Source organism: Triturus cristatus, chromosome 6, assembly GCF_964204655.1.
Source record: "Triturus cristatus chromosome 6, aTriCri1.1, whole genome shotgun sequence".
Classification (NCBI taxonomy): Eukaryota; Metazoa; Chordata; class Amphibia; order Caudata; family Salamandridae; genus Triturus; species Triturus cristatus.
In genome coordinates, this window is record NC_140589.1 from 599,888,909 (window position 1) to 599,911,003 (window position 22,095).

The 22,095-nt window shown below is 43.3% G+C and overlaps 1 protein-coding gene across 1 annotated transcript in view; it reads right to left on the reverse strand.

Moving 5' to 3' along the window:
• The window catches only part of TBX18 (T-box transcription factor 18), a 90,510-nt gene that overhangs the window by 35,741 nt on the left and 32,674 nt on the right, over positions 1 to 22,095 (reverse strand). The window contains exon 5 of the mRNA XM_085611042.1: positions 11,127 to 11,294. Coding sequence (XP_085467168.1) covers positions 11,127 to 11,294 — 168 coding nt within the window. The remainder of the gene's footprint in view (positions 1 to 11,126; positions 11,295 to 22,095) is intronic.

Sequence of the window (22,095 nt, forward strand, 5' to 3'; positions counted from 1 at the left end):
GTGCGAAGGCGACATTGTGGTAATCCTATGACTGATGTTATTGACGATGTAGAATCTGGAATGTAGAATGTACGAAGCGGTAGGCTGGGAGGTTCTGGTTGGAGACAGTTGCTGGAGCGGTTAGTGGCTGGGACGCTTGCTTGATGTTACTTGAAAATAAAGAAGACATCTTTATCCTTCATATACGTGGGAGACTACTTATTACACTGGCGACGACCGGGATCGACAGGAGAGAGAAACCCTCCATGGACCCTTCGAGTTTCGTTCGATTTCCTGAAGAGATTTCTCCCTGAGGTGAGATCCAACCTTTATGCGTCCTAACACATCACGCTGTGACTCTGCCTACATCGCGTGGCGTTCCTCATATACCCTCGTCACTTCCAAGTCTCACAATTTAAAGAAAAAAAACATTCACGAGTTCATCCTGACTTTAGCGTTATGACAACATCGATCTACACAATCCCATCGTCATAACTTACCCGGTAAATGCTCTGATCTTCGCACCATCTCTTGCCGAAAGTCCGTAATGTTTCATTATCTTCAACATCGTACGCTGTGTTGTGAGCGTCATACTCAAGCTCGCCTGCCCGCCCTTAAAGGCGTCTTCTATGTGACTGGAGGTCATTAAATATTTGGCTTAAAGAACATTTCTCCTTGGAAGATTAACATCCCCTTTAAGATCTTCCCCTGTGAAACAACCGGCGTGAGAAGGAAAACGAGTCGTGAGACACTCGCTAATGACTCTGTATCCTAGCAACGATTCTAGGATCGCTTCGCTGCCTGTCTCCATGCTTCGCTGGCAGGCACAGCTTTAAACTCTTTCTTGTGCCTTCCGTGTTATAATAATAACTCTGCCATTACTTCACTGCTTGTCTTCACGCTTCGCTGACAAGCACAGCCTATGACTCGCTGGCAGGCACAGCTTTAAACTCTTTCTTGTGCCTTCCGTGTTATAACAATAACTCTGCCATTACTTCACTGCTTGTCTTCACGCTTCGCTGACAAGCACAGCCTATGACTCTTTTCTGCGTTGACAAACACAACCTCTTGTTTGTCATTTTCCGCTGATAAACACAGCCATACACGAGACTCTCCTTGTTGTCCATGTTAAAGTGAAAAAGTGATCTTATTTAAATTTCTCCACAGACGAGTTGCTTGGGCAATTTTAACTTATTTCCTTCATTATTTATTATGTTACTGTGCGAGTGAACATCACTGGTCTTTGTGTCAACTTTATTTTTGTAAAAAAAAAAAAATGCAGAATGTAACGGCAGCTCCTTTCTTTCTCTCTGATCCCGGAGACCCCCCTATACGCTGGTCTAAGTGGAAAAAGGTATTTCTCAATTATGCCAGAGTTTGTGGGACCTCTCTAAGCGCAGAAAGAAAGTTTGCTCTTCTATTGCATTGCTTGGGCTCTGAGGGTCAGGACGTTTTTGAACATCTGCCAGACCTTGATGATGATGAAGCTGATAATCTGAATGAATTTGATATTGCGGTAAAGAAACTAGATAAACATTATCTGCCAAGACTTAGCACTATTCTAGAACGATACCATTTTGGAAGGCGTGTTCAACAATCGGAAGAATCTGTTGAAAGTTACATTACAGCCTTACGCAAACTGGGTGCTACTTGTAAATTCGAAAGTTCGATGGAGGAACGCATTCGCGATCAATTTATGCTTGGTTGCAATGTGGAAAAAATAAAAGATAGACTCTGGCAGACGGATGATCCTGATCTTGATGAGGTCATCAAATTAGCCAAGAGAATCGAACATTCTGTGGCATGCGTGGAAGTCATCAAAAAGAAGGAAAGTAACCATTCTCAGGAGAACACTCATGAGAAGTGTCAAGAAAAAGTCCAATCGATCAACAAAAGTGTTCAAAAGCAGTCCACTTCAAACTCTTCTTCAAGGAGCAGTGACCCAGACAGCAAGGGCCGACCTGTCAATTACTTTTCATCCAACTCCAGGTGGAAAGAAGACAATAGAATCAGGTGTTTTCGTTGCGATCAGTATGGTCATCTAGCCAATGACAGATCGTGTCCAGCACTTTCATCCAAATGTCACATCTGTGGAAAAATTGGTCATGTGTCTAAAGCGTGTAGGTCCAAGAAACCTAAGTCAAGCAAACGTGTTAAAGATTTTTTTTTTGACGATGTTGACTCTGAGAGTGAAAATGGGGATTTAAATTGTGGGGAAATAATCTCTCCTAGTGTTGCCAATAAGTACAAGGGTCCTGTAGACTGTGTTCTTGTGAATGATTGCAACATTAGAATGTTATTTGATTCTGGCGCCAAGATTTCCCTTATACCAAAAGATTTCTTTGATTTGATGCTTAAAGGTAAAGTAGAAGTACAAAAACCTGACATTAAACCATTAGCATATGGGGGACAAACCAAAAAACTAGTTGGTAATTTTCTGGGTAGTATAGAATACAAACAGAGGTTAACAGCTGGGAAAATATACATTTCATGTCGCGGTGACAGTATCATCAGTTGGTTTCACCAAGCTGATTTAGGAGTTTCTCTAGTTCCTGGAGCAGATCCTTGTATTGTTCTCAGAGATTTAAAAGATTCTGTTATCTCAAAAAACATTAGGAGTGTAGAGGTTCATGATAAAAAAAACATTTGTGCCGATAACTTCAAGACAGATTTACAATCTGAATTTCCTGAAGTCTTTAATGAGAGACTAGGCTGTCTTTCAAATTATGTTCATAAAATTGTTTTAAAGCCGGGTTCATGTCCCGTTTCCTGCAAGGTACGGAATGTCCCCTTTGCTATGAGAGATGCCATGCATCTCGAACTTGACAAATTAAAACGCGATGGCATTATTGTTGAGACCGAGGCTTGCCAATGGTTGGCTCCGGTCGTTCTCGCACGCAAGGCCTCTGGTGAGGTGCGCCTTTGTGTGGACTTGCGCGCTCTTAACCGTGCTGTGGTTGCAGACAAATATCCTCTCCCCAACATTGCCGAAATGCTCACACAGTTAGAAAACTCATGTGTGTTCTCCACTCTAGATTTGCGTGCTGCTTACCATCAGGTAAGAATTGACCCTAAATCCATGGATCTGACGGCCTTCGTCACCCCGTTCGGGACTTTCAAATTCACCCGCCTTCCATTTGGGCTCGTCTCTGCCGCCTCTGTTTTTCAGAGAGTCATGGAAGATGTGCTAAAAGACATCAAGGGGGTTAAAATCTACCAAGACGACGTGCTGATCCATGGCTCTTCACAAGTTGAACACGATTCAAGACTTAGGAGTGTCCTTGAACGCTTTAGCAAGAGAGGGTTGACGCTACGCGAAAATAAATGTAGATTCAACCTTAGTGAAATAGAGTACCTTGGGCACAAGTTGACTTCTGATGGTGTTAAAGCTATGGAAAGTTTAGTCAAGACCATCAGTAACTTGCCTGTTCCCCAATCGCTTGAGGAACTTGTGACCTTCCTAGGTATGGCTGAGTACTATAATACATTTTTACCCCATTTCGCAACTCGCACTCATGCTCTCAGATCACTCCTTAAAAAGGGTGTAAGATTCAGTTGGACAGCTGAATGTCAAATTGAAGAAAGATCTAAATGCAGTTTCTTCAAGAATCTGCAAGTGGATCATTGCTTTGCAAGATTTCGACTTTCTTGTCAAATACATCCCTGGTGTTGACAACAAAGTCGCTGACTGCTTATCACGGTTAGTACCGGTAGTCCATGGGTTAGGCAACTCTGAAGACTGTTGGGAATTTGACACATTCAAGGTGTGTGAGATTGTTGAAGGGGTTGTTTCAGAGTTAGAGTGGCGGGACTCGTTAAAGAATGACGAGACCTTACGTGAAGTGTGTCAATTTGTGTCTAACGGTTGGACAGGCATTAGATTTTTATCTGAAGATGCTAAAAAATTTTGGAATGTGCGACATGAACTCTCCCTGCACAAAGATCTCGTATGGCGTGGCTCTCGTCTAGTTCCACCTAGTTCTTTGCAAGAAAAGATTGTTCGTCTTGCACACGATGGTCACCAAGGTATTTCAAAGACTAAGGAAAGGGTTCGGATGCACTTCTGGTGGCCTGGGGTAGATATTATTGTAGAGAGAATGGTTAGGGAGTGCTTGGAGTGTAGAGTGTCCGACAAGGGTTGCAAAACGAGAACTCAACCCATGATTATTCGTGATCCTCCGTCTAGGTGTTGGCAGGACGTTGCTTTAGACCTGCTGGGACCAATTCATTCCAACTCTGGGCAAGTTTTTGTTTTGGTTCTTGTTGACATGTACTCCAGATGGCCAGAGGTAAAAATCACTCAAAGCTCTGAAACTAAAGATGTAATTAAATTCTTGGAAGAGGTATTTTGCAGAGAGGGCCTTCCCGAAACTTTGTTAAGTGATAATGGTGTGCAACTTGTCTCAAAGGAGATGGAAGACTTTCTGGGAAAAAGGGGCATTGTTCATAGGAAATGTTCCCTCTATCATCCTGAATGCAACGGGATGGTTGAAAGGTTCAACCGTGTTTTGAAGGAAGCGATACAATCTGCTAAGGAATTAGGGCATGACTGGAAGAATGCTATCCAAAAGAAAGTCTTAGCGTATCGTTTAACTCCTCATTCCACTACAGAAAAGGTTCCCTTTGAGTTGTTTAGAGGGAGTACTCCTAACACTCAACTATACCAATCTTGGATGAGAGGCAATGGTTCTGATATTTGTTTTCCTGAGGATCCTCAGTGGAGGATTCGTCAAGACAACAAGTCTATCAAGATGAAGGCGAATTTTGATGTCAGACATGCAGTTGCTCGTACATTAGTTAATGTTGGGGACACTGTAAGGGTGAAGTCTCCACAAAAGAGTGGGGGTAACAAATTCTCTATGCCTCACAAAGTGGTTAAATTTTTTAAGAATGCTGTGAGGCTTGATGATGGACGTATTTGGAATCTCAATAGAATTGCTCCTGTACGTAATGTCACCCCTACTGATTCTCCTGATCGACTGTCTCCCCCTGTCCAGCTTTCATCTCCTCTGCGTAGGAGTTCTCGTGCCTGTTCCATTCCTGCTAAGCTCAAGGATTATGTTTGTGAATAATGTTGTGTTTTTTTGGGGCTTCCTTTCTCTTGTTGTTTTTTTTTGGTTATGTTCGGGGGGAGGTGTGTGGTAATCCTATGACTGATGTTATTGACGATGTAGAATCTGGAATGTAGAATGTACGAAGCGGTAGGCTGGGAGGTTCTGGTTGGAGACAGTTGCTGGAGCGGTTAGTGGCTGGGACGCTTGCTTGATGTCACTTGAAAATAAAGAAGACATCTTTATCCTTCATATACGTGGGAGACTACTTATTACAGACATGATGTGGGAGAGATAGTGGAGAGACGCCCACCCCCGTACCGTACCAGCAACCACTGGGAGCCTCATCCTGCCATAGTGAAAACATGGTAATGGGATCCCAGGGATCAATAATTCACAGGCAGCCGTGCTCCACAATGCAGAACCTACAGGGACTCAGTGCGCAGGGCACCAGTTAATACAGAAAACCTGGATCTAATAACAGATATTTCTAAACCTGACATCTCTGTCCCTGTGAGCCACCCATTAAGACACGTCTAGGCTTTCCTTTTACAAAGTGAGGTTAACCTGACACATTCAGTACTGCGCACCGCAGTTGAACAAAGACTATGACTCCCAGAATATGTTAGATTGTCAAAGAAAAGTCCATGACGAGAGAGCATTGGCTGATGAAATAGAGGCAGGTGACAACCCTAACCAGTTCCTCCCCTTTCCTTTATTCTCACCCGACACCAGAGCTACTTCCCCTACAACCCCGGTCAAACTGTGTACGAGTTACCCCCCTTTATACATTAACGATCCAAGGAGTTTAAATCCCACAGTGATATGGTGGGCCTACTTAGACCAGTGAGAATTCAACTTACATGGCTGTTACCTGCCTACTCTCAGGTGCCCAGAAGCCCCCAGGTAATAAAAAGAGAGAACTGGCACGATCACCCGAATACCACATGGCCAATCATTCTCCCCACTCTCACTCAGCAGCCAATAAATTACACATCAATAAATTGCGATCATAAAATGACGCAAAAACCAAGGGAAAAGGATGGACGGAGTGTCGAACATTGTAAGCACTCACTCCCAGTCAACTGATCTGGGTTTAATCCATCACCGTTCTTTAGCCCACTCTGCCACCCCAGTTCAGACATGGCCATATGCAAATCAGTCTGACCCTGTGCCTCATGGGAACAGTCCAGCCCGAAGTGCCAAGCCATGTCTTCCCTGGACCGGAAACAAGCTTCCTAGGACCGGTTTCTGGCATTTCAGCCGTCTTCAGCCAGGCTTGCTTGAATCCAGTGGCAAAGTGAGCAAGGGACTCACGTCTGAGCATACCCTGCCAACTTATGGCGAACAAAGCAAAAACCAAAGGAAATGATGGACGGAGTGTTGAACATTGCAAGCACTCACCCCCAGTCATATGGCCATATGTTTATAGGCTTGCTTGAATCCAGTGGCAAAGTGAGCAAGGGACTCACGTCTGAGCATACCCTGCCAACTCATGGCGAACAAAGCAAAAACCAAAGGCTTTGTTTGCCATAAGTTGGCAGGGTATGCTCAGACGTGAGTCCCTTGCTCACTTTGCCACTGGATTCAAGCAAGCATGGCTGAAGACGGCTGAAATGCCAGAAACCGGTCCTAGGAAGCTTGTTTCCGGTCCAGGGAAGACATGGCTTGGCAGTTTGGGCTGGACTGTTCCCATGAGGCACAGGGTCAGACTGATTTGCATATGGCCATGTCTGAACTGGGGTGGCAGAGTGGGCTAAAGAATGGTGATGGATTAAACCCAGATCAGTTGACTGGGGGTGAGTGCTTGCAATGTTCGACACTCCGTCCATCATTCCCTTTGGTTTTGCTTTGTTCGCCATAAGTTGGCAGGGTATGCTCAGATGTGAGTCTCTTGCTCACTTTGCCACTGGAGTCAAGCAAGCCTGGCTGAAGACGGTTGAAATGCCAGAAACCGGTCCTAGGAAGCTTGTTTCCGGTCCAGGGTGGACATGGCTTGGTAGTTCGGGCTGGACTGTTCCCATGAGGCACAGGGTCAGACTGATGTGCATATGGCCATGTCTGAACTGGGGTGGCAGAGTGAGCTAAAGGACAGTGATGGATTAAACCCAGATCAGTTGACTGGGGGTGAGTGCTTGCAATGTTCAACACTCCGTCCATCATTTCCTTTGGTTTTTGCTTTGTTCGATCATAAAATGACTACATCGCTTGCAGTAAACTTTGTATTTCAAGACAGTTTGCAAACACAGTGGGTAGAACTCAGATTTCTTGTAAAATCAGTGTAAGTACAATGATCTAAATGTGTGCCTATTTACATAGCCCATACACACAACACATAGGTTTTACAGCCAGCCAATGTAAAGACAGTGTGTGCATAAAATGCTTCACAACAGCACTTAGCCAGCTTGAAAGTACACCAAACGTGCCAAGTAAGAGATGGGAGGGACATGGAGAAAAGCCCAAGATCACACACTCCTGATGGTCAAGAGAAAAAACCTAATTTTAAATCATAATTAAAACCCAAGTTTTAGATACTTGTATGCATTTAATGCTTAATGAGATATATTAAAGCAACAGCTGAATACCGCTTTAGAAATCACGTGGTGAAGTAGGTCTGCAAGTTTCACCTCAGCAGAGAGATATGATAGGTCTACCTCGTACCATTCAATGGTAGCCATAACAAAATCGGCAGTGCTAATCCACTGGTTGGCAGTGTTCACATGCTCTGATAACTGTCTTCAAAATGCTTCGACGGACACAACCGCTTCGTACTCAACCATCGTTGCTAGTACAACAGAGCCAATGCCTACCTCACTTACAGCACACGGTTGGTGCGATGCAGGTACCATGCAACCAAGCTTGGGCACACTCGAGCCACATTTCACATCCGGCTGCTCCTATTGTCACCATCACTGCCACTGCACATGCTGGGTATACAACAGTAAACTGTAGGTGACCGGCAAGAGTTAAACAGCCAAGCATGATGAGAGACCAAGTCCTCCAATCCCTGACAAGCTTTTCATCTATGGGTCATGCACCAAACATCACAGCTGCAGCTAGGTTTGGGTTAAAACAACTAGAATGCTCACTTAGCTCCTAAAATAAATCATTAACCATAATGCAGAGCACAATATCTTAAAATGTCATCCATTCCACTGTGCAGCAAGGTTAAATTTCAGTGCAAAATTGGTTCAAGATTAATTGTGATCGGTTATCAATTTACCCTCAGTGGTAGCCACCCCCATTTAGAAAATGTGTGAGCAAGAGAGAACAGAGAAAGCAGCTGAAGAGCGCGCGAGTGTGAACAAACAGCGGTGTCTGAACAAGGTAGGTGGGGGTAGGCATGCAAACATGGAAGGAAGTGGGAGGGATGAATGCTACATTACAAATGCAAGTAGCTACTGGAGAATGCTGAACACAGGCAAACAGTACCATGAGCAGGAAGCCAAGAAAAAATAGCCCCCCAAACAACAGATGAACAACCAAATCATAATGATACAGTCCTTGGTTTCTGCTACATGGGATGAAATAGAAAGTCTAAAAGGAGGGACAAAGAGAAGGATTTTTAAAGGACACTGAAACAAACAAATGAAAAGTAGTGGGCTGGCTGTAAGCCCACAAGGAAGTATATAATAAAGTATATACAAGAGACCTCAAATGCTCAACCTAAAAAGGTTTCCAGGTAGTTGTAAATGGCTTTACTACTATTGATTTCTCTGTCATGAGTGTGGAGAAATCAACAGTAGTAAATAGCACAATTGAGGTGTGAAATTAACCTTACTAGCTGTGATTACACCTGTACCCACACATGTTCATTTAAGAGCATTCACAAAATTATATCTCACTCTTTTCCATCCTAGAAACTTTAAGAGAATTACTCCAGCCATAAACTCCCCTTTGTGATGAAGAAAACAATGTTCTCCTTAATCTCGCGATAACAATACCTTCATTCAACATGTGGTAGACCATTTGCATTAGTTGTTGGATTTAGGCCTTTTTAGCTTTATCCTATTTTAAGGTGCTGCCATCAAGCCTCTCTAGTAAATAAAGACAATTTGTTATGATTGGAGTCCTTAACTGTCATGTGAGTGCAAGATATATGTAGTGCATTGTGATTACTTGTAATGTGTGTATAGCCATAGTTTGTGGGACGCCATAGAGATAACTGTAACTCTTTCTGGTAGCTATCTCCTGGTTGACCCCAAGCAGGACCCTGTGCTACTCCTTCTGCCCCTGGCACATGCCATTTGAGCCATGTAGCTGTGAAACTCGTTAGAATGGCAAAACACTTGAAAAGAGCAGAGAGTGGGTGATTTCAACCAGCTGGTTTGAGCAAGTTCAAGCAGATCGGCTGGTGTCCTGAGAGAATCAGTACTGCAGCAAAGACAGCGGTGAAGGCTGTGGACATTTGTTCACCTTTAATTAAGCAATGTACCATGTTGCCATCCCCTGTATCATGTACCCTCACTCAGGAAGATGATCTTCAGCCCTAGGAACAGCTTCTGATTAATTGAACTCTTCTGGAGTGAGTGTACATCCCTACAAAGTATATTGGAATGTTGGCCATCACTATGGATTCTGGCACAATATAGGTTATGAGATGTGTGGTTACCATTGCATCTGGATGCACAGGAAGGAAGATGCAATGAAGGTTTGGTTTCTATGCTCTGAGTGAGCATGTGCTGCATAAGACCTGAGGGGCTGGTTATTTTTTTACCAGCTGTGATGAACTTTGGAAATCAGCTAGAATATTAGCTCACAATTTCTGTCTAAACAAGAATTCTGTGTACAAATACTCAAGAAATGACTAGACTAGGGGCATAACTTAATTATTGGCCTATTTTAAAGAGTCAGGGAAAGCCTATAGGAATGAGGGAGAATGCTTGAGGACAAGGAGGTAGACTGCATACTGAGGACCTTCTCCAACTCACCGCAAGAAAAACTAAGCCTCGGCAACTCCTTGGTCTTACCGTGAAAACCTGCTCATTTTCAGTTAGAGGCCATCTGAGGTCGGCATGTTGCTGTTGTTGCCCAGTCATACGTATAGCACATAAGAACAAGGAGATGGTCCTTTCACAAAGCTCTCACAGTTTTCAAAGTGAGAGAACCGTTGCTTTTGTGAGGATGAGATAGGAGCTCAAGAGCATTTGGAGTAAACCAGTATCTTTCAATGGGTTTCCTCTTCATCCCCTGTGGTCTATACCCTCATTGTTTCTGTGGTTAGGAAGTTTACAGGCCTTTACTGACTTTCTCTGTTATCAGCCTCCCACTGACAATCAGACTGCAAGGGTTTTATCACCTGCCAGAAGACCGCACTCCCCTTTGTATGGAGCTAAACAACATTTTACCATGGAGTGTGCCACATTGACCCTGAGATTGTTTTACTTTGTATGTTTCTGCATAGCCCCAGCACTTATCCTTTTCTTGTGATATACCCAAAAACACCTAACATCGAGCCTTGAGACCGTGGAGCGGCGTTGGATTGACTGAAGTGAGCATACACTGACTAAACATGTGTACGACTCAAAAATACCTTGCAAAGTTTTCCAAGGTGTTTACGCAGAGCAGACACACAATGTCCATACTACCTAAGTGATTTTAAAACACCATTGTTCTCAGTATAAAGGTATGCACAGTACAGTACAGACTGCAACTAAATAGGAGAAACCAGATTGATCCCGAATTTGTTGCAAACATATTTAACTCTGAAGCTATCATATATTAGTAAACTATGGAACAAAATAGCGACTAAAAGTCGTATGCTTTGTTTACAATGATATAACCTAGACTGGAAAATAAAACTGTTCAATGATATTTAGTTTTAATCTATATTTGGGAATCTATATCCACAGCATCCTTCAAGAATACACCATCACTGATCAACCTCTGTACATGAAACTCAAAGCATAAATGAGGTACTTTGAGATTTACCACTCTCACAGTACAATCTAGTCCTGAAGTAGTGTAGAACAGGTTTACTAGTACTAAAAACATATGCACTTTTGAAAATCATTCCTTCTACACACAATTTAATAGAATTTGGATTGTATTCATATTGGAATCTTCTGAAGCAATGCAGAAAAAGAAAATAGTTACCTGTTGGTTCTGGTATGCAGTTACAGTGGTAAAAATGGTTTCAGAGAAGGAAAAGGCCTTGACGCCTTCTTTTGAAGGAATAGGCTTGACAGGCGAAAGGTCCTCACCACAGTCTTTGCGAATGACGTGGACACGGGGTTGATATTTATGCATAGAATGAAGGATAATCTGGGGAAAGACATTTAAAAAAATGTTTAGAAAGGAAAATCCAAATAATTATGTTGAACGCTTAATACAAACATGTATTCTTGATATTGCCCAATATTTCAAACTTGAAACATAGACGGAAAAAACACTGACTGCAAAAAAACATAGATTCAAAAATGTTTAGGCTGTCAGAATAGTAAGCTGCTTGAAATTTCTAAATTCAGCTATACACACTATCTACTTATTCTTATACATACTTAATTTCTGATTTGAACGCTACTCTTAGCATTTCGGCAGAAACGGGTTTACAGGTGTTTCGGTGTATATCAAAAGTTGTGTATGAACAATTTCTGTATGGTTGGTAGTTTGGTGAATCTCAATACCTTCACTGATATTCTGTCCTGAAAAGGCTGCAGTCTTACATCCGGAAACCACTGGAACACCCTCACCCTCATGTCACCGGGCATCCCACATATACTGTCAAACAGAACCTCATGAGGCACCTGGTCCACTTCATTAGATATGCATCCAATGAGCTCCTGGAATCATCATTCCTCTGTCCTTTCATCTGCAGACTAGAAGTGGACTATTGCAATAGGCTCTTAGGTGAGGATCCTGTTAAGCATTTGTCTAATTGTACCATCACCCAAATCAACTGAATGTATCTCACCATCTACTACCAAGCTCTTATGTACTGCCTGCCACTTCCAATGCAACAATATTTCCGACAAAGATTCTTAATAAAGAAAATGCATATCAATACACGTATGTTATTGAATAATAAAAGTACTAAAGTTCCAGATATTATTTTCTTTGTTCAGAACATGTTCCTCGCACTAAATATCTTATAGTCGCGTACATCAGTATCACACAAAGCACTCAAATAAGAATACCATTACTTTCACGATTTAAAAGCCTTTCTTTGTACAAAAGATTAAAAATATGGTTCTCTTTGCTGTTGATCTAAAACTAATTATGCAAATGAGGGATTCTGTTCCTCCAGGAATGATAGAAGAAAGGAGAGAAGTCGTGAAGTTGATGTTCGGGACTGAGGAGCTGATCAGCTGGATTTGAGTGATCAGTAGTGATTGCCCTCACACACCCAGGTGGGTGTCATTCTTCATCATTTGGCTGCTCCTCATTGGGCCGGGGCTGCATTGCCTACTGGACCCCTCAAGGGGGCTTTTTATCTGAGATCTTCTGATTTTTGCTGTAATGATGATTGCAAGTGAGGATGTAAGTGTAGGGTGGTGTAGTAAGTGATTTAAAATAGTCTAAGGATATCAAAATCTGCTTTATTAAGATGGTCCCCTTGACAGGAGTAAAGGCACAGGAGCGGTCACAGGAGCCAATGTACCCAGACAGCTTTAAGATATGTGATGTAGGGTCAACATGTTTCATGCCTTATGGCCAACAGGATCTTAGGCAGTTCTTCAGGACCAGGTTGTTGACGCCTACCCTACACCTGATTGGGAGCAATGGTGTGAAGTGAATGTGCCCAATCAAAATGTGTTAACTGTACCGGCTACGGTAGAGCGGAGGCTGGCAGAGGACGGTAGGTCTCCGGTAATTCACCAGTCCGCTCTGTCTCTGCAGCAAAGTCTGGTCTTCTGCCCTACCTAAGAGGCATTGTTACTACTCTAATTGGGTTAGAACTTCATTGTCCTGCCCCATAGCAGGTACAGTTGACACATTCTGATTGGGCACATTCACTTCTTACCTGGAGGAACAGCATCCCCCATTTGCGTAACTATGATAATTTAGGAGCGTGGGTGCCGGACCCTATAATCAGCTCCTAGTCCCAACCCTGATTTATCGATCAAAAAGTAATGACATAGACATTCTTTTTGAAAGTGTAATAGTTAATCTGTATGTAGTGTACAATGGTAACCATGATTTTTTAGCTACAGCCAGATTGAGGTTTAACCTGCCAGGTATCTGAATGTCAAAAAGCTGGTGGTGAAGTTCCATTTTATTGGGAATGAAGCTGGTAAAGTGATTTCCGTAACAATGATAAACTAGATTTTGTCGTGATGTGTTAAGTTCAACCAGAAACTCAATTCCCAATGATACAAGCTTACTATGCTAAAGTGTTCCCGGCTCTCTTCTAAGGAATACAATTTTGATGCTGGCTTCGGGGCTTATGCTAGACAAGATTCCAGGTAAACTCTTGCTCTGAGCTCTGTATTTAAGAAATGACGCTGCTACAGAAGCAAATTATTTCGAACTACGGTTGAGTAATGCTAATGGAAATTCAATCTGTGACTCTGTTATCTTCCTTAAAGAAATCAGGAAGCCTATAAATGCCTCTCTCAAAACACATATTGCCAATGAAGTTCTCATCAGTCACGGCCCAATGAAGCATGAGTAGGTTGGTTCTGCAAAGAATCAACTCGAGAGTCTTGAGGCTCTTGATTCCAGGTGGTCTAATAGAAGAAGAAATATTGAAGAAGGAATTTAAGGGTATTTTAAAATTGAAAGCAAGGGAATTGGTTCTTATATCAATCAATCAATCATAGCATTTGTAAAGCGCACTACTTACCCGTGAGGGTCTCAAGGCGCTGAGGGGTGGGGAATGCCGCTACTGCTCGATAAGCCAGGTCTTGAGGAGTCTTCTAAAGGATATCAGGTCTTGGGTCTGCCGCAGGTGGATGGGGAGGGTGTTCCAGGTCTTAGCGGCGAGGTGGGAGAACGATCTGCCACCGGAGGTCGCTCTTCGGATGCGGGGGACTGTGGCGAGGGCGGCGGAGCGGAGCTGGCGGGTGGGGGTGTAGAAGCTGAGACGGCTGTTGAGATACGCTGGTCCAGTGTTGTGGAGTGCGTGGGTGAGCTTGATGGTTATCCTATTGTTGACGGGGAGCCAGTTCAGGTCTCTCAGGTGGGGTGTGATGTGGCTGCGGCGAGGGATGTCGAGGATTAGGCGTGCAGATGTGTCTGGATGTGTTGAAGCCGTTTCAGGAATTTGGCTGAGGCTCCTGCGTAGAGGGCGTTTCCGTAGTCCAACCTGCTGCTGACGAGGGCCTGGGGGACCGTTCTTCTTGTTTCGGTGGGTATCCACTTGTAGATCTTGCGGAGCATGCGGAGGGTGTTGAGGCAGGAGGAAGAGACGGCGTTGACCTGCTTGGTCATGGAGAGGGTGGAGTTGAGGATGACCCCTAGGTTGCGTGCGTGGTCGGTGGGTGTTGGAGCTGTTCCCAGTGCGGTTGGCCACCAGGGGTCGTTCCAGGCCGAAGGGGTGAATCCGAGGATGAGGACCTCTGTCTTGTCCGAGTTCAGCTTCAGTCGGCTGTTCCTCATCCATTCGGCGACGGCCTTCATTCCTTCGTGGAGGTTGGTTTTGGTGGTGTAGGGGGATGGTGTTCATGATCTTGATGGTGTCGTCGTCGTTGATGTTGGTCCAGGAGAGCAGGCGGTTGGTGCGGATGGTGATCGTGGGGGCGGGGGTCTCAGTGGTTGTCGGGGCGGTCGTGTTGTTGAAGCTGTCGTGGATGTCTGTGATCTTGCGTTGGAAGAAGGTGGCCAGCGAGTCGCACAGGTCTTGCAAAGGTGGGATGTCGTTAGTGTTGGAGCTGGGGTTGGAGAGTTCCTTCACGATGTTGAAGAGCTCTTTGCTGTTGTTTGCGTTGTTGTCTAGGCGGTCTTTGAAGGAGGCCCTTTTGGCTGATCTGATGAGGTGATGGTGTCTGCGGCTGGTGTTCTTGTGGGCTGCTTAGCTGTTCGGAGTTCGTTCACGGAGCCAGTTCTTCTCCAGCTTTCGGCAGGTTTGCTTAGAGGCCTGGAGGTCTTCAGTGAACCAGCTGGTTTTCCTGCTGGTGTGACTGTTGGAGGGCTTCTTGGGCGGGGCGAGGGTGTTGGCGCAGTCGTTATAGATGATATGACAACAGAGTCCTTTAACCCATCATTATATCTTCGCAGATATTTACAGAGAATAGGTCAAACTCAAATGTCTCTAGTCGAAACACATGACCCAACCATTCACAGAGTTTTTTCGCTTGTTTAACTAAATCAAATCCCCCTGCTGGCTTTAAAGAGTAACTGGTGGGGTGTAATGGAAAATGGCAGAATACAGAGAGCATGTGGTTCTGCTATAGATTCTTTGACTAATGTAACTACCACCTACCGCCTACCCTCATGTAAATTATGAACAAAACCATTTTCTCAGTACAGCGATTGAGAACTTTTTAATTCAGTCTGTGACAGTGTTCTTGTACACCCATGAACCCAGCTGAATTGAATGCCTACGCTCTCCTGTTGAATAAATGTGACCTTAAAACTTGTTTTTAGGTTTATAAATATGATTTAGTTTAATGGTTTTTATAAATCAAAATAAACTATTTTTTTAAAAATTACTTTTGCACAACAGAGTGCAGATATCTTGTGTACACTTTGGCTTTACGTCATCTGAGGGCTTCACCTTCTCATATGCCATACAAAAGTAAGTACCTGTTAATATCATATATCATTGTATTTTATTTTTTTTAAAAGCAAAAGCACTATCGATTCAGTTTAATTGATGGCAGGGAAACCAAGTGATTATTAATATTACTTACTACTTATCTATGGATTTGGTAGGATGGGACCGGTATGATGGTAATGACACCATATGTGTAATAGCAAAAAATCTTATCTGTTTGTTCAAAATAGATACCCAATGATTTCATTCAAATGTACTATCTAATCTCAGTAATTGGACAGCTGCTCTCCACATCACATGCCAACATTCAATTGCGAGAGAATCTGGAAAGGCCAGTGAATGAGTGTGCAAGGCCAAGGGGGTGAAGGAATGCAAACTTCTTTGAATATTATGAACCAGCACTTCAAACACAAAATGCACGTGATGTAACATGATGCCTGTATGCAAAGGATGTGTGCAAGCTGCAATAACTGTATTCTCAAATAATGATAATTAAAGGAACGCTGTGGGAAACCAAACAGTGTATTAAAATATGATAGCTGAAGGAGGCGTAAACAACATTGCTCTCTCAATCTAGGTCATCTTCACATATGGGGGTTGTCACTGAATGTTAGATAGATAGGCCGATAGATAGATAGGCCGATAGATAGATAGATAGATAGATAGATAGATAGATAGATAGATAGATAGATAGATAGATAGATAGATAGATAGATAGATAGATAGATAGATAGATAGATAGATAGATAGATTTGCAAAACCAATGATGCAGTTAATATGCCGAAACCTCGACAAACCTGAGATTTTAACTTAAATGGTTACATAAGAACCGGCAGATGGGTTGATGGATACCTCTAAATATGCACTTTACATGCAAACGTTGCATTACTTTAATTAAAATATTGTTTAAAGTATTTACAATCAATATTACGTTTTTTTGTTAATCCCATAAAATGTTATTTTCTGGTTTAATTAGACCCTGAACAATTATAAATGGGCAGGTCTGACATTTTCAAGCATATTGTAGTTTCAAATGGTTACAGTTTATGTAGCAAAACAGAAAGAATATTTTGGCAGGGGCTGTCTTGGTGTCGCTGCTAATTCGAATTACATGGACGGTGATTGCCAACCGCAGATGTGGGTGATGGAGTGTGCATGCCGAGCCCGGTCGCCTTTCAGGCAGGAAGAGTTATGCTTGCAGCGTGTGTAGCTCAATAGAAGGGTCAGAAGCCCCCTCCCCCAAAACACACCTCCCCTTGCACTGCCTGTCAGAGGGTATTCTTCGCTAGTCACCGGCTTATATCGCAACCTCCGTGAATAAAGTTCAGTTGTCGGAACTCGCGTCCCTCAAGAGCTCAATTAATTCCCTCTTTGAAGGAGGGCCAGTTTCAAGCTCGTCTATTTATGGCACACGGTTTGCCTGCGAGGGCATATCCTGTCTTAAAACAATTCCTTGGTCTAATTACTTGCAAAGGTATCAAGAATGTCTGCATTGTGCGGTTTGCTGGAAAGTCCGGGCTTACATCTGTCATGTTCCTGCTAGGAGGGGCAGAGAGGCAGAGTTAATATTTAGAGATTTTGTCGAATTAGACGGTGTCGAATGCAAACGCCACGGAGCCCGCCCTGGGCCCTCGCGCGCGCACAGCCGGAGTAATGCGTCTCAGCTGTGCGGGCGCTGGGTCAGAGGGCACCGTAAATCAACGGCAATTCCGCACGCCGCGCGCCTCCGCTCACTCAGGCCAATCAACGCCGTGTCGCGTCAGACGGAGGCACGTGTGTCTGACCCTCTCTGCGACCATATGGGGCCTCGGAGTCCTTTTCAGCGCCAAGAGACCACACCTCGAGGTACGTCTGCGCTATTGGAAGGTTTCACGTGCCTTCTCATTCTTTAACTTGGGTAACTGTCGAGGCCTTGTGATTGTACTCTGCCATAGCTGCCAAGTTTTCATTGGGATTATGTGTGACATTTCTATATTTTCAGGGTGATGATGTATGACCTTTCAATGTCTTAGGTGTGACACTCCTATGTCCATATAGTTACTTTTCACAAATTACTCTTTTTTTTGTTGCACTTAAGTGATAAGTGAACAGGTCTGCAACATGCACATCGAAAAGTAATTTAGAAAGGGAAAGTCAATCATGAACAAACAGTTTGAGAAGAAACCTTCAGCGCATAGAAATGGAAGGCCTGTGATAGAACTCACTTTTTTTTAAAATTATAGTGTGAGGGTATTGCATCAGTCTATGGAGCATGAGATAAACCTCACGGCCTCATGCAGATTCATGGTCTGAGACTTATTTGGATCAAGTTTAGACAGCAAGGTCAGGTGTGATACACCTATGTTGTGCAGCTTGGGGGTACTGGGAGAATGAGATGAACTGTTAAAGAAATCTTAGATTTTAAAGCAGTTAATAATAAAAATTTAAAAATCGCGTTATATTCCCCAGCTCCTGAGCAGGTCACCGTTGTGAGAGGAACCGGCTGTCTTTAATTATTGAGTGAGATTTGCCTATTTTCCTTTCATCCAGATTTATCTCTTGAGGGCTCGTCCCTTGTCCTTTGGCTCATCTGAGCAGCTCTCCACTTTGCCAAACCACCCTGGTAATGACCCGGCCGTTGTTCATGTTAACCTGACCAGGCTCCTCTGACCACATGGTCTGCACAGAAAAACTGTGTGTCCAGAAAACAAGCTTGACTGCCCAGAAGTAGTTGAGCCCCAGCCTTAATTATTTTGAAAACAACAACACAGAGACCCGCGTTCACCTATCCTCTCTGTCCAACGTCAAAACTATTTATCAGAGGATCTGGGCAGCAGCAGAAGCGTCACAGGCACTTCTGACAGAGCAAGGTACTTTAAAAAACAGCATGTTGGCTGCTTTTGTGCAATATAGCCTCCTTGTTTCCCATACTGGGGTGGTCCAGGGGAGCTATTATGCGTGACGAATGCATTTTAGTGGGGTGATGCGGATACCAGTACTAAAATGCGTTAGTTTGATGCGTGGTACTTGGTAGGGCTGCACTACCTTCTAAATAGAGGAAGTCAAAAGTGATTCATTTATGCCCCAAACCTAAAGCAAAGGGACATCCCTGTTCTGAAAGGTTTCTGACGGTTAATATCACCTCAATGCCCTCTGGGAATAGTATGTAAGTTAATTTACCACCCCTATTTTTCCCAAGTATGTATAAAAGTGTTGAATGATGGTGCTTCGACTGTTTGAGAATGTTCACAATTTTGGGACATAAGGGAACTCGGGCACTTGGAAAATAAGGCAGATACAGTTCGTGTGCACAAAAATATAACTGCGCTTCACAATTCTGTATTTTGAGTCATAACATGAGTTGCACTTTCAAAGGGCAGAGTGCACCGGAAACTGCCAGTGATGGCAGGTTTTCTACCCTTTTGAATTTATAATTATTCAGTAATTGATCTCTTAAATGTGGGGTTGGCTTGAAAACTTCAGCAGACATCTACATTACTAGGTTGCCGGTATTCACAAACACTTTTACAGATTAAGCTCCACTTTGAAGTTAAACCAAGCATTTGTAAAGCTAACAGGCAGGGCACAAGTCGGGGGTGCACGCTGGTAGACCACGTTCCCCCACTGCTTTCACAGTGTGGATGCTGTCTACTGTGCCAAGATGATGGGCCCCACAGAAATATGCTGAATTCGCCCTGCTGTAATTTACAGACACTGGGACACATTCAGCAAAGCCTGCATGTTGCCTGCTTTCGTTCCCATCAGCAACGTGTAGGCAGCAAGGGGGTTTCGTTATTTTAAATTCAAGCTGGGCCCAAAACAAAGGCTGAATTTAAGAGGCCATCAGGCCTCCTTTTGTTCCAACATCCTGGCTGGAAGCTATCTGGAGCCTCACACCTAGATGCAAATACAATAGAGGGGGAACAAAGGCACAAAGCTTGTTATTACTTCATAAGTAACTAAGAGAGGCATGGTTTTGATTTTATTCAGGCCATGTATGCAAGAGATATGCATGCAGTGTAAGAAAGTCAGGTGTGTTGGTCTGTCCCAGTATTTACACAAATAACAATTTTAAATACCACTTTTTTGTTTTATTTCTGTTATAGCGCTACTCATCTCAATGCATGGTGTCAGAGCACTTTACATTACATGTACACATTATAAATTGACAATAAATCATGTGTGTGTAAATCAATATAGAGGATGTGTTACATAAGACCAGGGCCACTGGAATTAAGCAGCAATGAAATACAAGCTTATGCAGAATAGTTTATTAAATTATGTGGTAAAAATGCAAATTATGTGGCATAATGTGGTACATTTTGTGATAGTACCAGTTCATAATATTGTAATATTTACACATTTTAACACTGACTGGACAAAGGTTTAACCGTATTAGCACTAGTTTACTGATGGAAGTGAATTAATGGAAAACCAAAAACTGAGAAACTACATTGGAGAAAACCAAATCATGGAAAATCAATTTTAAGAAAAGACTATATGAAGAAAATACATATATATCGTAAATTAATGGAAATATCATTAAGAGAATATATTTTTATGGAAACCTTAAAAATTACACACTTAGAGGAAGATTAGGGATAGGGAGGATTTTTTGGGTTCAGGGATGGGTCGAGTTTAGAGGTGGTAAGGATTTTTAGGGATCAGGCATGGTTTGAATTTAGGGTGGTGAGGGTTTTTCAGTTTTCATGGATGAGGGGAGTTTAGGGCTGGTGAGGGTTCAGGGATGGGGCAGGTAGGAGTGTCGAATTATTTTAGATTTTACAGATGGATGTTGTTTCCTAATGGTGAGCGTTTTTTAGGTTCAGCAATGGGTAGAGTTTTGGGGTGGTGACGTTTTTTTTTAAGTATTTGGGAATGGGTGAAGTTTAGGCTGGTGTGAGGTTTTAAGTGTTCAGTGATAAGTGGAGTGTATATGTAGAAAGGGTTTTGGTGTTTAGGGATGTGGGAATTTAGTGGTGGTGAGTAGGCCTGGGCGGAGCTCGCCGAGCTTCACTCTGTGAAATTCCGCAGAGTTACCGAAAAACTCAGTGAAATTTCATGGAGTTCCGTTGGCTGGCGAAGTTCTGACCCTGTGAGTAACACAAAATGTAACAGTGTAAGCATCTGAAACAGAAGTTAATAACATTGCATGTTATGTTATGTTGTGTTAGTTTTATTTATTAAGCGCAACAATCACCCCCCCCCCCAGATGGTCTCACTGCGCTTGAGCACCTCACTGATCGGGTCTAAAAGAATTAGAGGTTAAAAATCCAGGTTTTAAGAGATTTTTTAAATAGCACCAAGTTCGGACAGGAGTGTAACTGCAAAGGTAACATTGCATGCAACAAACTAGTTTAGCACACCCTAGCGAAACATCCACTAAAGTGAACGAACAAGACTAGAAACATCACGTGAAGGAAAGATCAATGCATTGCAGAACACCAACAACTGATATTACAAATGTTTTAAGAATACAAGGTTTTAGAAACACCCCATGCTGTTATTCCAACCCTTGCCACATCAGAAGATGCAGGTGCAACCACCAAGCACAAGATGGCAGCAAGTACACTGATGACTCAATGTCTGGTATCACATTAATCCGACACGACAAAGGCAAACTCCATAAAATCGTCTTAGCACCATGACCCCTTTTGGTTCACTGGGCGGAGCCCTTCAAGCGAGCGTGAGAGATCGCAGTGGGGACAGGGAGTGTAGAAGCCCACTGGTGTCCTGTTACAACACTGAGGAGTGACACTACGCAGAGTGCGTCACCTAAGCGGAGCATGAGAGAAGAATCTGAATTGGATGTGTGCTCACTGCCCAATTAGTCCAAGCGAATAAATGCAGCCCGTGGCAAATCCCGGTTATTTCCTTCATTCACCCAGTGCTCAGCCAAGTCTGCTGTGTGTGGAGAAATTCTGCAGAGTGTAAAGCATACCAGTCAGCTTAACCACTAACTCGCTAGCGGGTTGGCATTCCACATTGCCTGTACGATTCAGATTCCGGACGGGAAGAGTTAGCACTCTGCAATGTCACCTACCCTGTTAATTATCTCCCGGGGGTGGAGGACAGACTGGCAAATGTGCGTCGGTGGTGTACGTGTGTGCTAGCTGGGATCTCTGCTCTCCCTCTTGACAAAAGTTACTCTTTCTTAAGTTGCGCCCTGCACCAGCTCACCAGGAACTCTGCCAACCTACACGCTCCAGTAGGCTAGGGAGTCAGGACATAGACGACAGATAAAAGGTAAACCATAGGCAGAGACATCAGACTGCTCGTCTCAGCCTGTGTACAGAGATCAGAGCTCTAGTATACGGATTGCTGAGCTAGCTAAAAGAATGTGCCAAAAAACAATGGTTCTGTTGAGAAACACGCAAACTTATTTCAGTATGTGCTTAATACAATTAACCAATGAGCAAGTACACATTC